This window comes from Erythrolamprus reginae, chromosome Z, assembly GCF_031021105.1.
Source record: "Erythrolamprus reginae isolate rEryReg1 chromosome Z, rEryReg1.hap1, whole genome shotgun sequence".
NCBI classification, from domain to species: Eukaryota; Metazoa; Chordata; class Lepidosauria; order Squamata; family Dipsadidae; genus Erythrolamprus; species Erythrolamprus reginae.
The window spans coordinates 132,773,600-132,792,859 of NC_091963.1; the positions used below are offsets into that span (position 1 = coordinate 132,773,600).

Here is a 19,260-nt window from a genome sequence, read left to right on the forward strand (position 1 = left end):
TTCACCTAATAACTGCAGTGATTCACTTAACAACCGTGGCAGAAAAGGTTGTAAAATGGGGTACAACTCACTTAACAGCTGTCTTGCTTAACAACAGAAATGTTGGGCTCGATTGTGGCCTTAAGTCAAGGACTACCTGTAACCCATGCCACTATCCCCCCCCCCCAATAGATGCGATTTGTATGACAGGTAGGATCTTTTTCATTCTGTTTTGTTATTTTTCAAGGGTGATATATTTATAATTTGTCAAGAGAGTATAAAAGGATAAGCTAGAGCACTACTAACTGAATTTTAATTTATCACATGGTTGCTATATTATATAGGATAATACAATTAAATCACTATTTAAAAAAATAACCAGTTTTTAGGTTGTTGGGGAAATTACAATTGACTGGGTTCCCACATGGCTTTAAAAACAACCATTGCCAAATTCACACATGCTCACATAAATGGCTCTCTGCACTGTGCAAATGAGGGTTTGGGCAAAGCTAATTTTGTGCAGTCCTTGATGCTCTCTAACCTTGGTTGTTTGCTTGCAGACCTTTCATTACCCAACTGGGTAACATCATCAGTGTGAGTGAGTATGGGGTTTGCTCCTTTTATTTATATACAATAGCATGCCCTGCCAGTTTTGCTGAAGATGTTGTTGTCTTCTTGGCAGCTCCTTGAGAGGGTATTTATTTTCTGCTTGACCGTTGTCTGGTGTCAATCCTTGCTTATCTGCATGTACACTGCTGGATGTGATGTGTATGTTTAATTTTTCAAGGTTATCTTTCAAAGCTGCTTGAATTGTCCTTTGCTCTGAGCTGCTTTAGGTGGTTCTCATCTCTTCTTCCCCCTTCCAGATGGACCTGGAAGAAGCTAGTTTCCGCAAGCACCAGGCAGAGTTGACCACATCTCAGCGAGTTGGTCTTTATGTCCTGCGAAGTCTGATCAATATTTTGGTATTAGTGCTTTTGGGAGTCTCCTTTTACTGTATCTATCTGGCCGTGACCTATTCCCAGGAGATGTTGGGAAATGTAAGTATGTTCACCTATATTTTTATATCTTTTCTTCTATTCTTTTCTTTATTTATATTATTACATATCTATTCTCTTCAATGTGTATTATATATTGGATAAAATAAAATAAAATAAATAAATAAATAAAATGTCCTCAGCTACCATTCTTGTAAATCTCTAAATACTTAATGTTATACAGTATATCACAACCAGAACTCTGAAATAACTCTTTATTGACTTAACAAGGAACTACAGAGCAGGCACGAACTAGAACTGAACAGCAAAGTAGAAACTGAATAAATGCCTCAGCCGCATCTGACAGCTTTTTTATATTGGCTGTCAGGTGCGGCAGCAAACCTGGGCTCCAGAAACTCCTGCTCCCGGAACTGGCCAATCAGGAGCAACCCCGGCTGTTGCTAAGGGCGCAACACTTAAGGCCACACCTCTTTGTGAACAGTCCCCCATATTGTGGTAGAGGCATTTATGTAATTGCAAAAGCCATTCTGGTCAGGTTTGGGCAGCAATTGTTCTGCTGAATATCCAAGCAGATTCCTTAGGGGCCAAGGATATTTAAAACAAAACAATTTTTTTTCCTACAAACATATTGTTGTGATCCACAAACAGTGTGGAACCAGAGTTACATTTTAATACAAATAAAACACTATTCTTCATATTTAATACAAATAAACAATCTTATAGACTGTCAGTAACAATACACATATTTTATTAAATTTAATATTTTCTTAATAATTCAATATTTCAATATATTATTTTATGCCAATCTCAATATTCTTCATCTCTTTTACTACAATATTCTTTTACTACAAATAGAATACCAATAATCATATTTGTTGTGTTTAACACACTTATATAATTCTGTTAGCAATACACAGGTTTGTATATTGAATTACAATCTTCCATTGTTCCCCTTTCTAATTTTTAGTTATGCCGCTGTTAAATTTAAAAAATATCCCCTTTCTTCTAATCACGTTTTAAAACAAGTAAAACAATATTCACCTTACTTATGTTTAAAAGTTTATATAATTCTAATGATAATACTACCCATTTTGTTAAATTGTAATCTTTCATTATTATCTTATTCAATAATTCAATACGTTGTATTAATATTGGTATGATTAATAACATTCTATTTGTATACACTTGGCCAATAAAGAATTCTATTCTATTCTATTCTATTCTATTCTATAAGGAACAATAAGTAGAGTTTGATGGACCAAGGACTTATGACTTTGCCAGTTACATAAAAGTTCTGAGAAACATGGCCTTTCAAGTTAAAGGAGCATGATGGTTCACATGATTACAATGCTGGGTTGATATCTGCATTCCCACATCTGAGACCTGTGCTGCTGTGTGATGATAGTGTGAGCGCCCATCATTTGCTCCAGCTCCTGTCAATCTAGCAATTCAAAAGCATGCAAGCATGAGTAGATAAATAGGTACCATGACTTCAGTGGGCTCATTAGAAGGAACATGAAAAGAACTCCCAACTGAGCGTTTCCCAGGCAACAATGATGTCACCAGCCGGTCCTTTTACACCCAGGAGCACCTCAATTCTTCTGATACAATGACAGAAAATTAAAATTCTACGTATAAAGATTGTCCTCGACTTACAGCCAGAGTTGGGACCAGATTTTTCATTGCTAAGCAAGGTGGTTGTTAAGTGAGCCAGGCCCATTTTTAAAACCTCCTTTTGCCGCGGCATCACCCCAGCGGTTAACCATGGGGTCGTTAAGCAAATTTGGCTTCCTTCAAAACATTGCTTGTTGGAAGCCTGCTGGGAAAGTCACAAATAATGATAGGATGACTCCCTGAATGCTGCAATCATTAATACACGCCCAGTTGCCGAGCGCCTAAATTTTGATCATGTGACCACAGAGATGCTACAGTGGTGTAAGTGCAAGGGCTGGTCACAAATCACTTTTTTCAGTGCTGTTGTAATTTCAAATAGTCCCTAAATGGATGGTTGTAAGCAGTGAAGGGCTACCAAAATTTTTACTAACACACTGTGGGCGTGGCTTATGCAGGACGCCCTGCATTTTCTTTCAACATCTTTCAGTGCAAATTGGGCGCTCTGGGGTGGGGCTCCATTTTCGCTACCCTGCTGTGTTTCCCCCTGTCCAGGCAGCAGACCACTCCTGTTTGTAAATAAATGACTACCTGTAAGATTGGTCTAACACCTGGCAACTTCAAATATCAACCAACAAATGCTCTACCCTCCACATCGGCAAAAAGAATCCAAACCTCAAATATAAACTGAATAAACAAAATCTCACAGCCAACCCCCACTCAGTAAAAGACCTTGGAATACTAATATCAAATGACCTAAGTGCCAAAGCCCACTGCAACAATATCGCTGAAAAGGCTTCTAGAGTTGTTAACCTGATCCTACGCAGCTTCTGCTCCGGCAATCTCACACTAATCATAAGAGCCTACAAAACTTTTGCCAGACCCATCCTTGAATACAGTTCATCTGTCTGGAACCCATACCACATCTCGGACATCAACACCCTAGAAAAGGTCCAAAGATACTTCACCAGAAGAGCCCTTCACTCCTCCACTCGAAACAGAATGCCCTACGAAAGCAGACTATCAATCCTTGGTCTTGAAAGCTTAGAACTACGACGCCTAAAACACGATCTAAGTATTGTTCACAAAATCATATGCTACAACATCCTGCCTGTCAATGACTACTTTAGCTTCAACCGCAACAACACAAGAGCACGCAACAAATTCAAACTTAATATTAATTGCTCCAAGCTTGACTGTAAAAAATATGACTTTAGCAATCAAGTTGTCGAAGCGTGGAACTCATTACCGGACTCAATAGTGTCAACCCCAACCCCCAACATTTCTCCCTTAGACTATCCACGATTGACCTCTCCAGGTTCCTAAGAGGTCAGTAAGGGGCGTACATAAGTGCACTAGCCTGCCTTTCGTCCCCTGTCCAATTGTCTCTCCTTATCTCATATATCATATATCTTTTCTTTCTTCATATATCTTCTCCTCTATTTTTATATCTTCTCTTTATATATAATACTTCATGTCTATTCTCTTCAATATGTATTGTGTATTGGACAAAATAAATAAATAGATAAATAAATAAATAAAAAAAAAATAAGAAGCTCATAGGCCTTAATTGCAAAGAAAGCTCCTATTCAACTGTAATTTTTTTTCTATGACATTCATGCCGAAATATATTTCTCTGTCTTTTGGTACAGACGGATTCTTATGACAAAACTCAGTTCATGCTGGAATTGCTGTTAGCTTATCTCCCCTCCGCTGTCATCACGGCTGCCAACCTCCTTGTCCCCATGATCTTTGAGTTGCTGGTGCCTCTCGAGAAATACCCAGTCAGCTTTGAAATCAAAATCACGCTTCTCAGGTACATAAAAAATCTGGGTATGTTTGCTAAAGAGCAGGGGATTCCAAACTTGGTGCCTTTAAGACTTGTGGACTTCAAATTTATTTATTTATTTTATTTATTTTAAATATTCTTTATTAATTTTCCACAATCTAAAGATCTAAATATAGATACAAAAAAGTCAAAGAAAATAAATTAAAAAAATTAAAACATTAAACAAAAAAAATATGTACAACGATAAATATTAACGGCACAATAAATTTTATAGTAAATTGTATCACACCCACAAACACACCATTTTTCTACTTCACTATATAAATTAGTACGTTTTTTTTACCATTAGTAAATTAACCTATAATTTCAAATTTCATATAGAGTACTTAATTAATAACAACCTTAACCCCCCCCTCCCCCGTTTCTTACATTGATTCCTAATTTCTGGTCAATTGTAAAATCTAAACTTTATTTGATACATGCTTTAAATGAGAAAACATATAAATATACATATTAAAACACCTATGCAACAAAATTAAAGTCACTATACATTTCTTATATTATTTATTTTATTTGTCAAACATGTATAGGATAGTAGTTTGGATAAACATAAGATAAGTAAAAAGTAATGAAAAAGAGGACAATAGAACAGTAAGACAGGGACAGTAGGCACAATGAAATGCCCCTTACAGACCTCTTAGACATGGGGAGAGGTTAAAGATTTTGGGGGTTGGAGAAGAAACCACAGAGTCAGATAGAGCATTCCAGGCATATTGCTGAAGTTGTATTTTCTGCTGTCGAATTTAGAGTAGTTTACATTTAGTTTGAACCTATTACCTGCTTGTATATTGCTCCCGCACGAATCCCAGCGACCAATAAGGTCCCACAGAGTTGGCCTTCTCCGGGTCCCGTCGACTAAACAATGTCGTTTGGCGGGCCCCAGGGGAAGAGCCTTCTCTGTGGCGGCCCCGGCCCTCTGGAACCAACTCCCCCCAGAGAACTGCCCCCACCCTCCCTGTCTTTCGTAAACTACTCAAGACTCACTTATACCGCCAGGCATGGGGGAGTTGAGACACCTTTCCCCCAGGCTTTTTTATACTTTGTTTTATGTTTGGTATGAATGTACTGTTTGGTTGTTTTTTAAAAAAATAATGATAGGGTTTTATATGTTTTTTTAATATTAGATTTGTTCTACTACTATATTGTTTTTATTACTGTTGTGAGCCGTCCCGAGTCTTCGGAGAGGGGAGGCATTCAAATCTAATAAATAAATAAGTAGTCATTAACAGGAAGGACATTTTGGTGTATGATTTTATGATGTTTTAATCAATATTTTCCACTTTGCACCTTGGGGAGAGTCTGAGAACTGAGCCCAGGGATGTGGCGTGTATTCAGTGATGGGCTACCAAAATTTTTACTACCACACTGTGGGCGTGGCTTATGCATTTTGTTTCTACATCTTTCAGCGCAAATTGGGTGCTCTGGGGTGGAGCTCCAAATTTTGCTACCGGAACTGCGTTCCTGACCGTTCCCATAGGAGCCCATCACTGCATGTATTGTTAGCATCTTCTTGTGGTTGCTCTCATTTATATCTTTGGATGCAGGTTGAGGTGCAAATATTAAACCATGTCTATTTCCATATCTATCTCCAACAGCCTATCTTTTGTGAAGATCTACAGATCCAGCTGCTCTTAAGAGGCCAAGAGCTGCTTGCATGATTTTCTCCCCACCTTCTATTTTGGTTATCAGGCAACCTGACATGTCCATCTCTTTTGACAGGAATGTGGTCCTGCGTTTTGCTAGCCTAATTGTGGTCCTCGTTACGCTCTGGGGGCAGATCACCTGTAATGGGGACCCACAGAACTCCGAGTGTGGCACCTGTGGTTATAATAATCGACTTCACCCGGTAAGGGAAACAGTGGTTTTATGTGGGAGGTGGAAATTTATAGAATTTCCAGTCAAAAGAAGCTGCGCTACTTAATATTTTCCTCAAAAGATTGGAAAAAAAGATTAGAAAGATTACGGTATCTATGCGGTGGCATCACAAAACATAGGATGGTGTCATCTAGAGCAGTGTTTTTCAACCAGTGTGCCGTGGCACACTAGTGTGCCGCAAGACATGGTCAGGTGTGCCGCAAGGCTCAGCAAGAGAGATAAAGAGGGAGAGCAAAAGAAAGCAAGAGAGAGAGAGAGAGAAAGAAAGCAAAAGAGAGAGGAGAGAGAAAGAAAGAAAGAGAGAGAGAGAGAAAGAGAGGGAGGGAAGGAGGGAGAGAGAAAGAGAGCAAAAAGAGAGGAAGGAAGGAAGAGAGAAAGAAAGAGGGATGGAGAGAGAGAGGAAGGAAGGAAGAGAGAGAAAGAAGGAGAGAAATAGAGCGAAAGGGAGGAAAAGAGAGAGAGAGAGAGAATTTTTTTGTCCAAACTTTTTTTAGCCCCGCCCTCTCAATGTGCCCCATGATTTTGTATATGTAAAAAATGTGCCGCAGCTCAAAAATGGTTGAAAATCACTGATCTAGAGTCCCATTTCCTAAAATTCAGAAAAAGAAATACAGCAGTTGCATACTTGAGACCAAATCTAGACATATTTATAATATAGCTACGGTAATTAAGATAAATTATACATTTAAACATATTTAGGGATGACTATTTTGAGGGCCATTGATTTCAGTGGCTTCTGGACTTCAGGAAGGTTACTTTACATACCACAAAGTCCATGCCAAACAAATCTAATCTTAATCCTAATTCTAACTCTAAACCTGCTCCATAAATTAATCCTAATCCTAACACCAAAAACAGATGAACAGATGTAACTCAGATTCCTTCATTCTTCTAACAAGAACTAAAATTTAAAACGGAAATTAATTCCTGGGATATTTGAAAGTGTTATAGTTCTCTAGCACAGTGTTTCCCAACCTTTTTTGAGCCGTGGCACATTATTCACATTTACAAAATCCTGGGGAACATTGAGCGGGGGCAGGGGTGTGTGTAAAAAAAAGTTTGGACAAAAAATATCTCTCTTCCTCCCTTTCGCTCTATTTTTCTCTCTCCCTCTTTCTCTCTCTCTCTCCCTTCCCTCCTCTTTCTTTCCCCTCTCTCTCCATCTCTCTTTGTTTCTCCCTTCCTTCCTCTCTTTTTTGCACTCCTTCCCTCTCTCTGTCTTTCCCTCACCCTCCTTCCCCCCTCTTTCTCTCTCTCTCTTGCTTTCTCTATCTTGCTGTCTTTCTCTCTTTCTCTCTTCCCCTCTCTCTCCCTCTCTCTTTCTCTCTCTTGCTATCTCTCTTTCTCTCTCTCTCTTTTGCTTTCTCTCTTTCTCTCCCCCCTCTCTCTCCCTCTCTCTTACTATCTCTCTTTCTCTCTCTCTTTTGCTTTCTCTCTTTCTCTACCCCCTCTCTCTCCTTCTTTCTCTCCCCCCTCTCTCCCTCTCTCTTTCTCTCTCTCCCTCTCTTGCTATCTCTTTCTCTCTCTCCCCCCTCTCTCCCTCTCTCTCTCTCCCTCTCTTGCTATCTCTTTCTCTCCCCCCTCTCCCTCTCTCCTTCTCTCTCTCCCTCTCTTGCTATCTCTTTCTCTCTCTTTCTACCCCCCTCTTCCTCTCTCTACCTCTCTTGCTATCTCTTTCTCTCCCCCCTCTCTCCCTCTCTTTCTCTCTCTCCCTCTCTTGCTATATCTTTCTCTCTCTTTCTCTCCCCCCCTCTCTTCCTCTCTCTTTCTCTCTCTCCCTCTCTTGCTTTCTCTTTCTCTCCCCCCTCTCTCCCTCTCTCTTTCTCCCAGTAGCCGTGGGGCGACGGCAGGGTGATCAGCTGTGAAGCGGAGCTCCAGAACGGAGGCACAGACGGCGGTGGCTAGATGCCGTACATTTCTGGCGTTGCGCTGGGCATGGACGTGGGGCTTGAGCTTCCGTCCTGGTCCAGCCAGCAGGCAAGTGCCAGCCACGCAATTCCAGAATTTCCAGCCGCCGCCGTCGGTGCCTCTGTTCCTCTGTTCCGTAGCTCCGCCTCACAGCTGATCACCCTGACGTCGCCCCACGGCTACTGGGTGAGAGAGGGAGAGGGGGGGAGAGAAAGAGAAAGCAAGAGAGGGGGTTAGAGAGAGGGACCACCCTGCCACCGCCCCACGGCATGGCTCCTGCCCGCTGCCGCCGCCATCACCCTCCCGCTGCACGCCGCCCTCCCGCTGCCGCTGCCCTCCCACCAAGCCCCAAAGCTCACCTGCTGACAGGGAAGCTCCAGCCGGGCGGGGCGCCGCAGGTGCTGGAAAACTTGGAAGGCGCAAATAAGCAAGCTCAGCTTCCGGTCTCACAACTTTTTTCTCTTCGCAAAAAGTTGCGAGACCAGAAGTTGAGCTTATTTCTTCGCGGCACACCTGACCATGTCTCGCGGCACACCAGTGTGCCGCGACACACCGGTTGGGAAACACTGCTCTAGCACATGGGCAAATGAGAAATACTAAATTCTTATGGGCAATTTGGAAGAAACTGAAAAAATTTTTATCTCTCCCTCCAGTGCTGGGAGACTTCAGTGGGGCAGGAAATGTACAAGCTGATGATCTTTGACTTGGTGATCACACTGCTTGTGATATTGTTGGTGGAGTTTCCCAGAAAGTAAGTCTTTTGCATTTTGTCATATCTACTAATGATACCCATAATTTAATGCCTGAGGTGGGCAAAAACAGCTCCACCCCACCCGGAGGCCCTCTGGAGGCCAGAAATGGCCTGTTTCCCAACTTCTGGTAGCCCAGTAGGCTCAGTTTTTGCCTTCCACAGGCTCCAAAGGCTTCCCTGGGAAGGATAAAAATGCATCCCTCAGAGCAGGGGTAAGCATACTTGGCTCTTTTATGACTTGTGGACTTCAGCTCCCAGAATTCCAGAGCCAATCATGCTAGCTCAGGAATTCTGGTAGTTGAAGTCCACATATCATAGAAGAGCCAATATTGTTTTTGCTTACATGTTTATATATTTATATATATAATGTTTATGTATGTGTGTGTGTGTGTGTGTGTGTGTGTGTATATATATATATATATATATATATATATATATATATATATATATATATATATATATGTTTTTTTTAATGTCGGATCACCCTGGTATAGTGAAGGAACATCACAGCTCCTTTTTGCCTCTAGGCCCAACCCAGGACCATTTCAAGGCAGTTAATTTATTTATAGCCGACAACTATATTCTGTATGTGTTAGCTAAAAACATTTAACATATATATATATATATATATATATATATATATAGATAGATAGATAGATAGATAGATAGATAGATAGATAGATAGATAGATAGATAGATATATACATACATACATACATACATACATACATACATACATATATATATATATATATATATTTGTTTTCGTAGATTTTCACGGGTACAGGTATGACGGTCTTGGTATATTCGGGTTTCGTCCCGTGTAGGATTTTGAAATTTCTCGCGACGTTTCGATGAGGTCTCACTCGTCATCTTCAGGCTGGTGTTTCTGTCCTTGTTCTAAGGTGAACACTATGAGACCTGAGCTGCCTTCCTTCTATAAATACTGGTGGCTGGGTGTGGTCTGATGGCTCAGCAATTGCCTGTTGTGTAGAAACTTCCTGGTGAGTCAGTGGGGTAACATCTGGGGTCATTGATGTAGCTGAGGTATGCTGATTAGTTAATGGTTGTAGATTAGGCGTGATATCCTGAGTAGTTGGAACTTGCAGGCTACTGAGTGAGACCTCGTCGAAACGTCTTCCCTACACGGGAAGAAACCCGAATATACCAAGACCATCATATATATATATATTATATATATATATATATATATATATATATACACACACACACATACATACATACATACATACATACATACATACATACATACATTATATATAAAGCTCTCAACGGCAGGGGGTGCATTGTAATATTTGTATTCCCGTTCTTTTTAATATCTAAATTTATATGTACCATGTTTGTATTATTTGTATTTAAAATAAAAAATAAATAAAAAGGCAATAAAATTGGGTTAATCACAAGTGACTGCTTTATGACCTTCATGACTTGTAACCGTAACAGGCAGACTCCATGACAAAGTCATGTTTTTAAGGCCTTTCCGAAGGCCAGGAGAGTGGGGCTAATAGCCGCAAATGCCACCATACCGCTGAGCTCCTAAAGGATGGTCACGTGACCGATGGGTGGGGCACGACCTTTGGAACTGGGTCATAACTCCCTTGTTCCAGGTAGGTCGTACGTTGAGGACTACTTGTATAAAGGAATAAGTGAATGGCTGGAACAACGTGTACCTAAGTTGGGATTTCACATGAAAGTCAGGGCCCACCAGCAAAATCTATACCTTCTCTACCTTGCTTTCCTTTCCTAGGATGTTGGTGACTTACTGGCCATCCTGCCTCTTGCTCAAATGGTGGGGAGAACAGGAGTTCAGGGTTCCTGCCAACATTTTGGACCTGGTATATGGGCAGACCTTGTGCTGGACAGGAGCACTTTTTTGCCCTCTTCTGCCAGTGCTCAACACCGTCAAATATATTGCTATCTTCTACATGAAAAAGGTGATTCAACAACAGCTCCGAAGTGTAGCTACGAGGTGGAGCAGAGAAGGGGGAATGGAAATTCGGGTCTAGGTTGATTACTGTGAGACAATTCAGAACAGTGGCTATCAACTTGTTTACTTTCTTCGAAGAAACCTTCAACAAGGTTCTGGGACAAGTGTTGATTGCTGGATTGAAATCTGAAAAATATTATAATGGGCTGTGAAAATAACCTTGAGGAACAGAAGGAGAAGGAGACATAGCCAAGTCAGATAAGAGATATCTGAGTAGAATAGAATAGAATTCTTTTATTGGACAAGCGTGATTGGACACACGAGGAATTTGTCTTGGTGCCTTTGCTCTCAAGTGTACATAAAAGAAAAGATAACTTTGTCAAGAATCATAAGGTACAACATTTAATGACAGTCCAGGTACAAATAAACAATCAAATCATATTAAGAACCAGTCAATATAAAGGGAATGGATACAAGCAACAAAGCTAGAGTCATACAGTTATTAGTGGGAAGAGATGGGTGATGGAAACAATGCGAAGATTAATAGTAGTGCAGACTTAGTAAATAGTTTGACAATGTTGAGGGAATTATTTAACAGAGTGATGATGTTTGGGGGAAAAACTGTTCTGTCTAGATATTCTGGTGTGCAAGTGCTCTATAACATTGTTTTGAGGGTAGGAGTTGAAACAGTTTATGTCCAGTAAGTGAGGGGTCTGTAAGATATTTTTACAGGCCTCTTTTTGACTTGTGCAGTATACAGGTCCTCAATGGAAGGCAGGTTGATAGCAATTGGTTTTTTTCTACAGTCCTAATTATTCTCTGAAGTCTGGGTCAGAAATGTAACTTGGAAACTTGTTGTTCCCCAATTTTTAGGATAAAAGCAGGGAGAAGAGAGGGATATTTAGACGTGCAAGATTTTATTACAGTAACCTTATAATAAAAGTAGAATTAGCATTCATAATCTTGGTGTCCTTTCTTGGTCTCTCATGAAGGCCTGATGTCAATTTAGTAAGTCTCTGCCTTCATCCTATGCTCCCATCCTCAATTCTGGGAGTTGAGGTCCATACATCTTCAAGCTGACAAGGTTGAGAAACACTGGAATAGACCAAAATCCAGAAATAGCTAAAAATAACAAGATGCCGAGATGCAGCACCTTCACTCAATGATCTATCTCATTGGCACTTTGAAAAAAATGGCTTAAAAGGAAAACAACAAGAAGAACAATTTTAAAAAGACCTTAAATGACATTGCAATTTTGCAATAATTAAAATTATTTAATTGTGTATTCTTCTCAGCATACCTTTCCAAAAAGAATATAAATAAAAAAGTAATTTTGATCTGGTCTCAATATTATTGAAGTAGTGAATAAAAAGGCAGTAGGTGTTTCTAAGAAATTGGGAACATTTTCAACAAAAAGTGGCCACGGTCCAAGACTCCGTAGTAAGGTTTTCTAACTTCAACCTCAACAACTTTAAGACGTATGGACTTCCAGAATTTCTCAGCATGGGGAAGGTGAAGTCCACACATTGTAAAGTTGCCGAGTTCTGCTCTATAGCTTTGATTGATTTTCCCCCCTTCCATTCTTCTAGCTGACCCTTTATGCCAACTGCCGTCCAGCCGAACGTACGTTTCGTGCTTCAAGCTCCAACTCTTTTTTCCTTTTAATTCTTCTCCTGGGACTCACAATATCCTGTGTTCCAGCCTTGTACAGCATCTTCGTGTAAGTAAGCCCTGTAACCTTAACGGGGAGCAAGTTCCATTAAATATTTTTTGTTGATTTTTACTTTGGCATCTTATGGCAGCTATATACTCCACAGTGTAACATTGCCTGTAAAAGTAGGATATTAAAAGTGTTGCTCAGCCAATGCTGCTTAACTATAGTTTACACAGTAAACCAAGTTTAGCTACCTTTAGGCAAAGAGTAAGCCTTAAACTATGGCTTACACACCAATGGCCGATGATCCATTGTTGTGCAGTGGTTAGAATGCAGTATTGCGGGCTAATTCTGCCAACTGCCAACAGTTCAATTCTCACTGGCTCAAGGTTGACTCAGACTTCCCTCCTTCCAGGGTTGGTAAAATGAGAACCCAGATTGTTGGGGGCAATATGCTGACTCTGTAAATTGCTAAAAGAAGGCTGTAAAAGCACCGTGGAGCGGTATATACATCTGTGCTATTTCTTCTGCTATTGACATAACACTTATGATTCAAAAGAAAGCAAAGTATATTATGTTTGGCTGTGTGAGCAAGAGTATCACATTTATATAAATAAAATGTGTTTTTAATTCCCTTCCCTGCTACCTACCACCATCTCACTTCCAATTTTCCCCACAGTCTGCCTCCTTCAAAAGCATGTGGCCCATTCCGTGATCAATCCACCATGTGGAATGTGGTTAACCATGCTGTCTCAGAGTTGCCTGCTGGTGCCCAAGACTTCTTGAGATTTGTGGGCTCAGTTGCCTTTTCTGCGCCCTTGTTTCTGCTTCTGAGGTGAGGAATTGCATTTTCTAAAGAGGTCTGGAGAATGGGACACAGGAAGAAAAGGAATCTCACATCCTAAGCATTGCAGCATCCGGAGTAATATCATAATTATTTTTCTCCCCTCTCTCTCTCTGTCCTTGAAGTGTCTTCATGCTCTACCTCAAGACACTGGCCAAGTCATACAGTTCCAGGATCAAAAGTCTCAAAGCACAGCTCTGTCTGGTGAGTAGTCAATTAAAAGCAATCCAAAAGTGGAAATGAGGTGGTAAAAACTGACTCCAGGACTGGATAACTCAGGATGGGCAATAGGGATGCAGAAAAGATGGCGAGAGGGCAATGATATATTAATTATGGTTCTGCAGATGCAAGTTTATTATTTTATATTATAATAATTGTTGGAAATGACGTCAAAGATAATCCAGCAGAAATTTGTGTTTAAAGCTTCTAAGATTAGTAGTAGTCATTATGCCACAGCTTAACAAGTTCTAATATTAACTCTATGCAGGAGAAGATAGTGCAGGTTTAGTTTCTATTTTGTGAGATTGTGGAAGCCAATCAATTATTAGCTATCCAGGAAAATTATTTATCTTCTTAAAGACATGCTTCCAGAATCAAAATCACAAGAAGTATTAGTACTATTTTATAAAGGCTTTGTAAGGCCACGTCTGGAATACTGCAGCCAGGTTGGATAATCACATTAGAAAAAATATGTTGGAAAAATGCAGAGAAGAGCAACTAAGACGATTAAAGGTCCTAAGACTAAAACATATGAATAATGGTTGCAGGATTTAGGTTTGGCTAGTTGAGAACAGTGGTTCTCAACCTTTCTAATGATACGACCCCTTAATACAGTTCCTCATGTTGTGGTGATGCCCAACCATAAGTCTAGTGCCAATTCGCCCAACAGAGCTTTAAGATGATTGGCAGAAAAGTCAGAGGGACATCTTCACTGTAAACGCCTGATTGGTCGGATTGTAAAAATATGTTCCCAAGGCGCCAGAATAGAAGCTTTAGTTCCTAACCCCATGGGAGATTTGTCTTTTCCCATGGTCTTAGACGACCCCTGTGAAACAATCATTTGTCCCCAAAGGGGTCCCGACCCCAGGTTGAGAATGACTGGTCTAGAGAAAAGGACTTTTAGGGGGTGACAGAATAGCAGTATTGCATTATTTGAGGGGCTTCCACATAGAAGAGTGGGACAACTTATTTTCCAGAGCATCAGAGGACAGGACAAGAAAAATGGATGTAAACTAATTAAGGAGGGAAACAACCTAGAGCTAAAACAATTTTTCTGAACAGTGAGAACAATCAACCATTGGAAGAGTGTGCCTTCAGGAATTTGTGTTTCATTACTGGAAGTTTTTAAGAAGAGGCTAAACAGCCATTTGTTTGAAATGATATAGGGCCATGATGGTGAAGCTATGGCACATGTGCCACAGCTGCCATGCAGAGCCCTTCTGCAGGCATGTGAGCCATCGCCCAGCTAAGCTCTACTGTGCATGGGCACGCACCTCCTGCTGGCCAACTGATTGTACATGTAGGAGATGCACACACATGCACAGAGGTGGGTGTCACCCATGCATGCATGGGTAGAGTGTCCCCATATGGCCCATTTTGGGTCCCAGGATGCTGAAGGAAGGCCTACTAGGCCCAAAATGAGGAATGGCGGGTGCACCACCCTGCCCACAGCCTGTTTTTGGTTCCAGTAGGTTGCAGGAAGGCTTACTAGGCCCAAAATGAAGAGTGGGGGGTGCGCCGCCGTACCCACAACCTGTTTTTGGTTCCAGGAGGCTGCAGGGAGGCTTACTAGACCCAAAACGAAGAGTGGGGGTTGCGCCGCTGTACCCACAACCTGTTTTTGGTTCCAGGAGGTTAAAGGAAGGCCTATTAGGCCCAAAATGAGGAATGGCAGGTGCGCTGCCCTACCCACAGCCTGTGTTTGGTTCCAGTAGGCTGCAGGGAGGCTTACTAGGCCCGAAATGAAGAGTGGGGTGTGCGCTGCCATACCCACAACACATTTTTGGTTCCAGGAGGCTGTAAGGAGACTTACTAGGCCCAAAATGAGGAATGGTAGGTGCACCTCCCTGCCCACACCCTGTTTTTGTTCCCAGGAGGCTGCAGGGAGACCTACTAGGCCCAAAACAGGATGGGGGGGATTGCACGTACATGCAGAGGGGAGAAGGTCATGTGCACATGCACGGGGGTCATGAGGCGAGTCGTATGCACATTCACAGTCCCCCCACATTGCAATAGGGATGCTGGCAACAGCGCACGTGCACTTTCGGCACACGACAACAAAAGGGTTAGCCATCACTGGTATAGGATCTCCTGCTTGAGCAGGGAACATACAGATACAATAAAAAGAAGTCAAATATAAAAGTCTAAAACTATAAAACTCCAGTTAAAAACCGTCAACACAACTATCCAATCAACACTCATCCACACCATTCAACATTTCTCGGCCATGATAGATGTCAGTTTCATGGCCCTAAAGCCTGCCAGCAAAGCCAGAACTTCGGTATCTTTTGGAAAGCCAGTAGGGTGGGAGCAGTATGGACACTGGGGAGGGGAGTTGATTCCATAGAGCCGGGGCGGCCACAGAGAAGGCCCTCCCTTCCTCGCGCCCCCCCCCCAACCTGTATTGCTTAGTTGACGTAACCTGGAGGAGGCCAACCCTGTGTGACCTTATTGGTCTCTGGGAGGTATGCGGCAGGAGAGGATCCCATAAATTCATACATGATATTGCACTGGGATTTCTAAAATTGTTTGCTGAATTAGTCAAAATGATCTGGTTTGTGCAACATGCTAATCTACAAAGTTTTGGTTTTTTTCTCCACCTTCAACCCCCCCCCCCCCTCTTTTGAATCAGTGTTGACTCTTGGATAAGTCCCTGCAGTTTTCTTGGCAAGATCTCAGAAGTGGTTTACCACTGTTTCCTTCCTAGGGTTGAGAGAATGACTGGGTCAAGGTCACCCAGCTGACTTTGTGCTTAACGTGGGACTAGAACTCACAGCCTTTTGTTTCTAGTAGTTTCCAGCCACTACACCAGCTCCATAAAGAGTTGAGCAGCTCATAGCAGGAAGCTGGTAGAGCAGTAACAAGCCCAAGTGCTCACCTTCAACATTAGGTTCCCAAAATTCAATTATCTGCATCTATTAAAAGAGTAGTATATAATATTCATTAATGACAATCACAACCTTATCCCTCTCCCCAAGAGCTGTGGCTCATGTCCAACTCAAATCCAGATGGGTATATCCCCCCAACCTCAGCTCATCCAGCCCTTGTGGTTATGTATGCCAACTCAGCTGCCTCATCCACTATCGAATTGCGAGAGAGACTTTTATTTCTTTCAATGTTCTCTTTTTCTCAGGAGGGTCAGGACAAATTCTTCCTTGTGAAACGGATTTCAGAATTGAGCCAGTGAAAGGAAAGAAAATATATACGAGAATATACCTTTTTCATCTTATTCAGCAAAACTTCCAATGTATCACCACATGCTAAATGCGCAGCATATAAGTTTAATAAATAAACTTATTTATTATAAATAAATATAAGCATAAATATATATATTTTCCTATGGTTTTTAAATTGCACTGCAGCAATATACTATGGTGGCCTCCAAGTTCCTCTGAAAATTGTTACTCAATTATTATTTTTAATAAAACAAGGAAAAAATGATTAAATGAAATGAAACACACACACTTAGCTTTAATGAACTAGCAGCTGGTTGACTTTGGACTCTAAAACAAGGTTGGGTCAACTCAGCTGAACAATTAGAAAGAACATTCTCAAACTCTGAAATACTGTAACTCCTTAAAAAGATATTTTGTGTGAATCAGATAGAATTAATGATTTCATCAGGAATTAGGTTGAACTAGAAAAACTGTCACTGATCAAAAGATGCCATATACAGAATACTGTACTCACATATAATTCAATTTATGGATAAACAAATACTATGAAGTGTGCTTTCTGTAAATAAGCTAATCCTTAAAATTTTGTTTGTTTTAATGTTCACAATTAACTTATTCAAGCATTGGTTTATACATGAGTCTTTTAAAAATGTATTATCATATAAATCAAAATCTGGTGGTAAAACAATTGAGTATTGAATAAATTATTCTTTAAATTTTTGCCAATCCATAAAACTGGAATTGTGATTGCATATATGGTTATGAAAAAAAAAATCAAACAAATGATTTATAGTCATGTATCTACATTGAATTAAGATTTTTCTCTTTCTAATTTAACTTTAGTCATAGTTTCACTATTTGGCTTTGGACAGATAATACTGTATTTTTAACTTTTGTATCCCCCAATAATAATGGATGGACAATTATAGATGTGTTTGTGATACCGTATAGATTAAAGATCACTAATATACTAAATTAAGCCAGAATTAATCTAATGCAGGTAGTACTCAATTTATGACTACAACTGAGACCAGAATTTCTGTTGTGAAGCAAAGCAGTTGTTAAGTGAATCACACTCAATTTTATGACCTTTTTGTCATGGTTGTTAAGGAAATCACTTGCAGTTGTTAAATTAAAATTACATGGTGGCTAAGCAACCCTATTGACTTTGCTTACTGGAAGCCAGCTGAGAAGGTTGCAAATGGTGATCATATGATCTTGGGATGCTGCAGTTGTCATAAATACATCTGAATTGCCAACAGCATCAATTTTCATCGTGACCATAGGAATGCTGTGATGATTGTAAGAGTGAGTACTGGTTGTACATCATTTTTTCCAGTACTGTATTGTTGTAATTTTGAATGGTGACTAAACAAATGATTGTAAGTTGAACACCAACTCTAAGGAGCCAGTGTTGTTTAGATGTGGAGGGAAGAATGTTTAGCAAAATAAGCCATCCATCTGAACTAGCTGAATTTTTCTTATGCTTAAACTTTAAATATTTAAAGTTGACTCAGATACTATAGTACATCATTTAAATAATATTTCAGTGTAAACTTTTAAAGTCATGCTATTCTACAGGACGAGGCAGATTGGATGAAATAAAACTATTTCTACTACAAGTACAGTACTAAAACAGATGCATCCAGCAATAGATTTCAAGCTACAGTATTATCCTTTGATATAGCGGCCATAAACCCCTAAATCTTGAGCTACAAAATTGCAGACGACTTTTAGACAACAGCAAACAGATACAGAAAGCCAATCTTGCTCAATCTTGCACCTGTCAAGATTGTATTTATTTTGTGTATAACAGCTATCGACATAACCTTGTGCTCGTTAATACTGGGAAAATGGTAAAAACAGAACATAAAACCCATAAATTCAACAGAACGATACCCTTGATGATACAGGCCCATCATTCTCCATATGGCTTCTGGAAAAGGTGTTTTCCTCAATTTCTGGGAAGGTACGAACTTAATCTCAAGGGGGATTCTATTCTACAAATAAGGGGTAGAACACGAAAGTAAAATTTATAATCTCCCAAAGGGGGACCACTAACGTTTTTTTGCTCAGAAGCATATACCAAATGGGTCAATTCCGCTAGGAGAAAGTAGCGCAACTCTAAACTGCCTCTGGAAATGTATTGGTGGCCAATTCAGGACCTGGAGCACTTCCCATTTAGGAGATATAACGTGTGGTTGTGAATGAATTGGCTGACTAATTTTAATATATATGGGATTTTAGTAGTAATTTTTAATTAAATAGAGTCTTCGGAGAGGGGCGGCATACAAATCCAAGTAATAAATAAATAAATAAATAAATTTGTTGTGTTGTTTTTGTATCCTGTGAGCCACCCCGAGTTTTTGGTTAAGGGTGGCATACAAATAATAATAAAAATAATAATAAAAATAATAATAATAATAATAAAAATAAATGTTCCATGGT

General features: G+C 40.2%; 1 protein-coding gene across 1 annotated transcript in view; it reads left to right on the forward strand.

The window, feature by feature from the left end:
* The window catches only part of TMC4 (transmembrane channel like 4), a 41,455-nt gene extending 24,507 nt beyond the window's left edge, over positions 1–16,948 (forward strand). Inside the window, 9 exon segments of the mRNA XM_070729571.1 lie at positions 846–1,019; positions 4,241–4,404; positions 6,157–6,283; positions 8,874–8,971; positions 10,740–10,926; positions 12,509–12,639; positions 13,253–13,408; positions 13,543–13,621; positions 16,770–16,948. Coding sequence (XP_070585672.1) covers positions 846–1,019; positions 4,241–4,404; positions 6,157–6,283; positions 8,874–8,971; positions 10,740–10,926; positions 12,509–12,639; positions 13,253–13,408; positions 13,543–13,621; positions 16,770–16,823 — 1,170 coding nt within the window. The 3' untranslated portion in view covers positions 16,824–16,948.
* Positions 16,949–19,260: the final 2,312 nt, after the last annotated feature.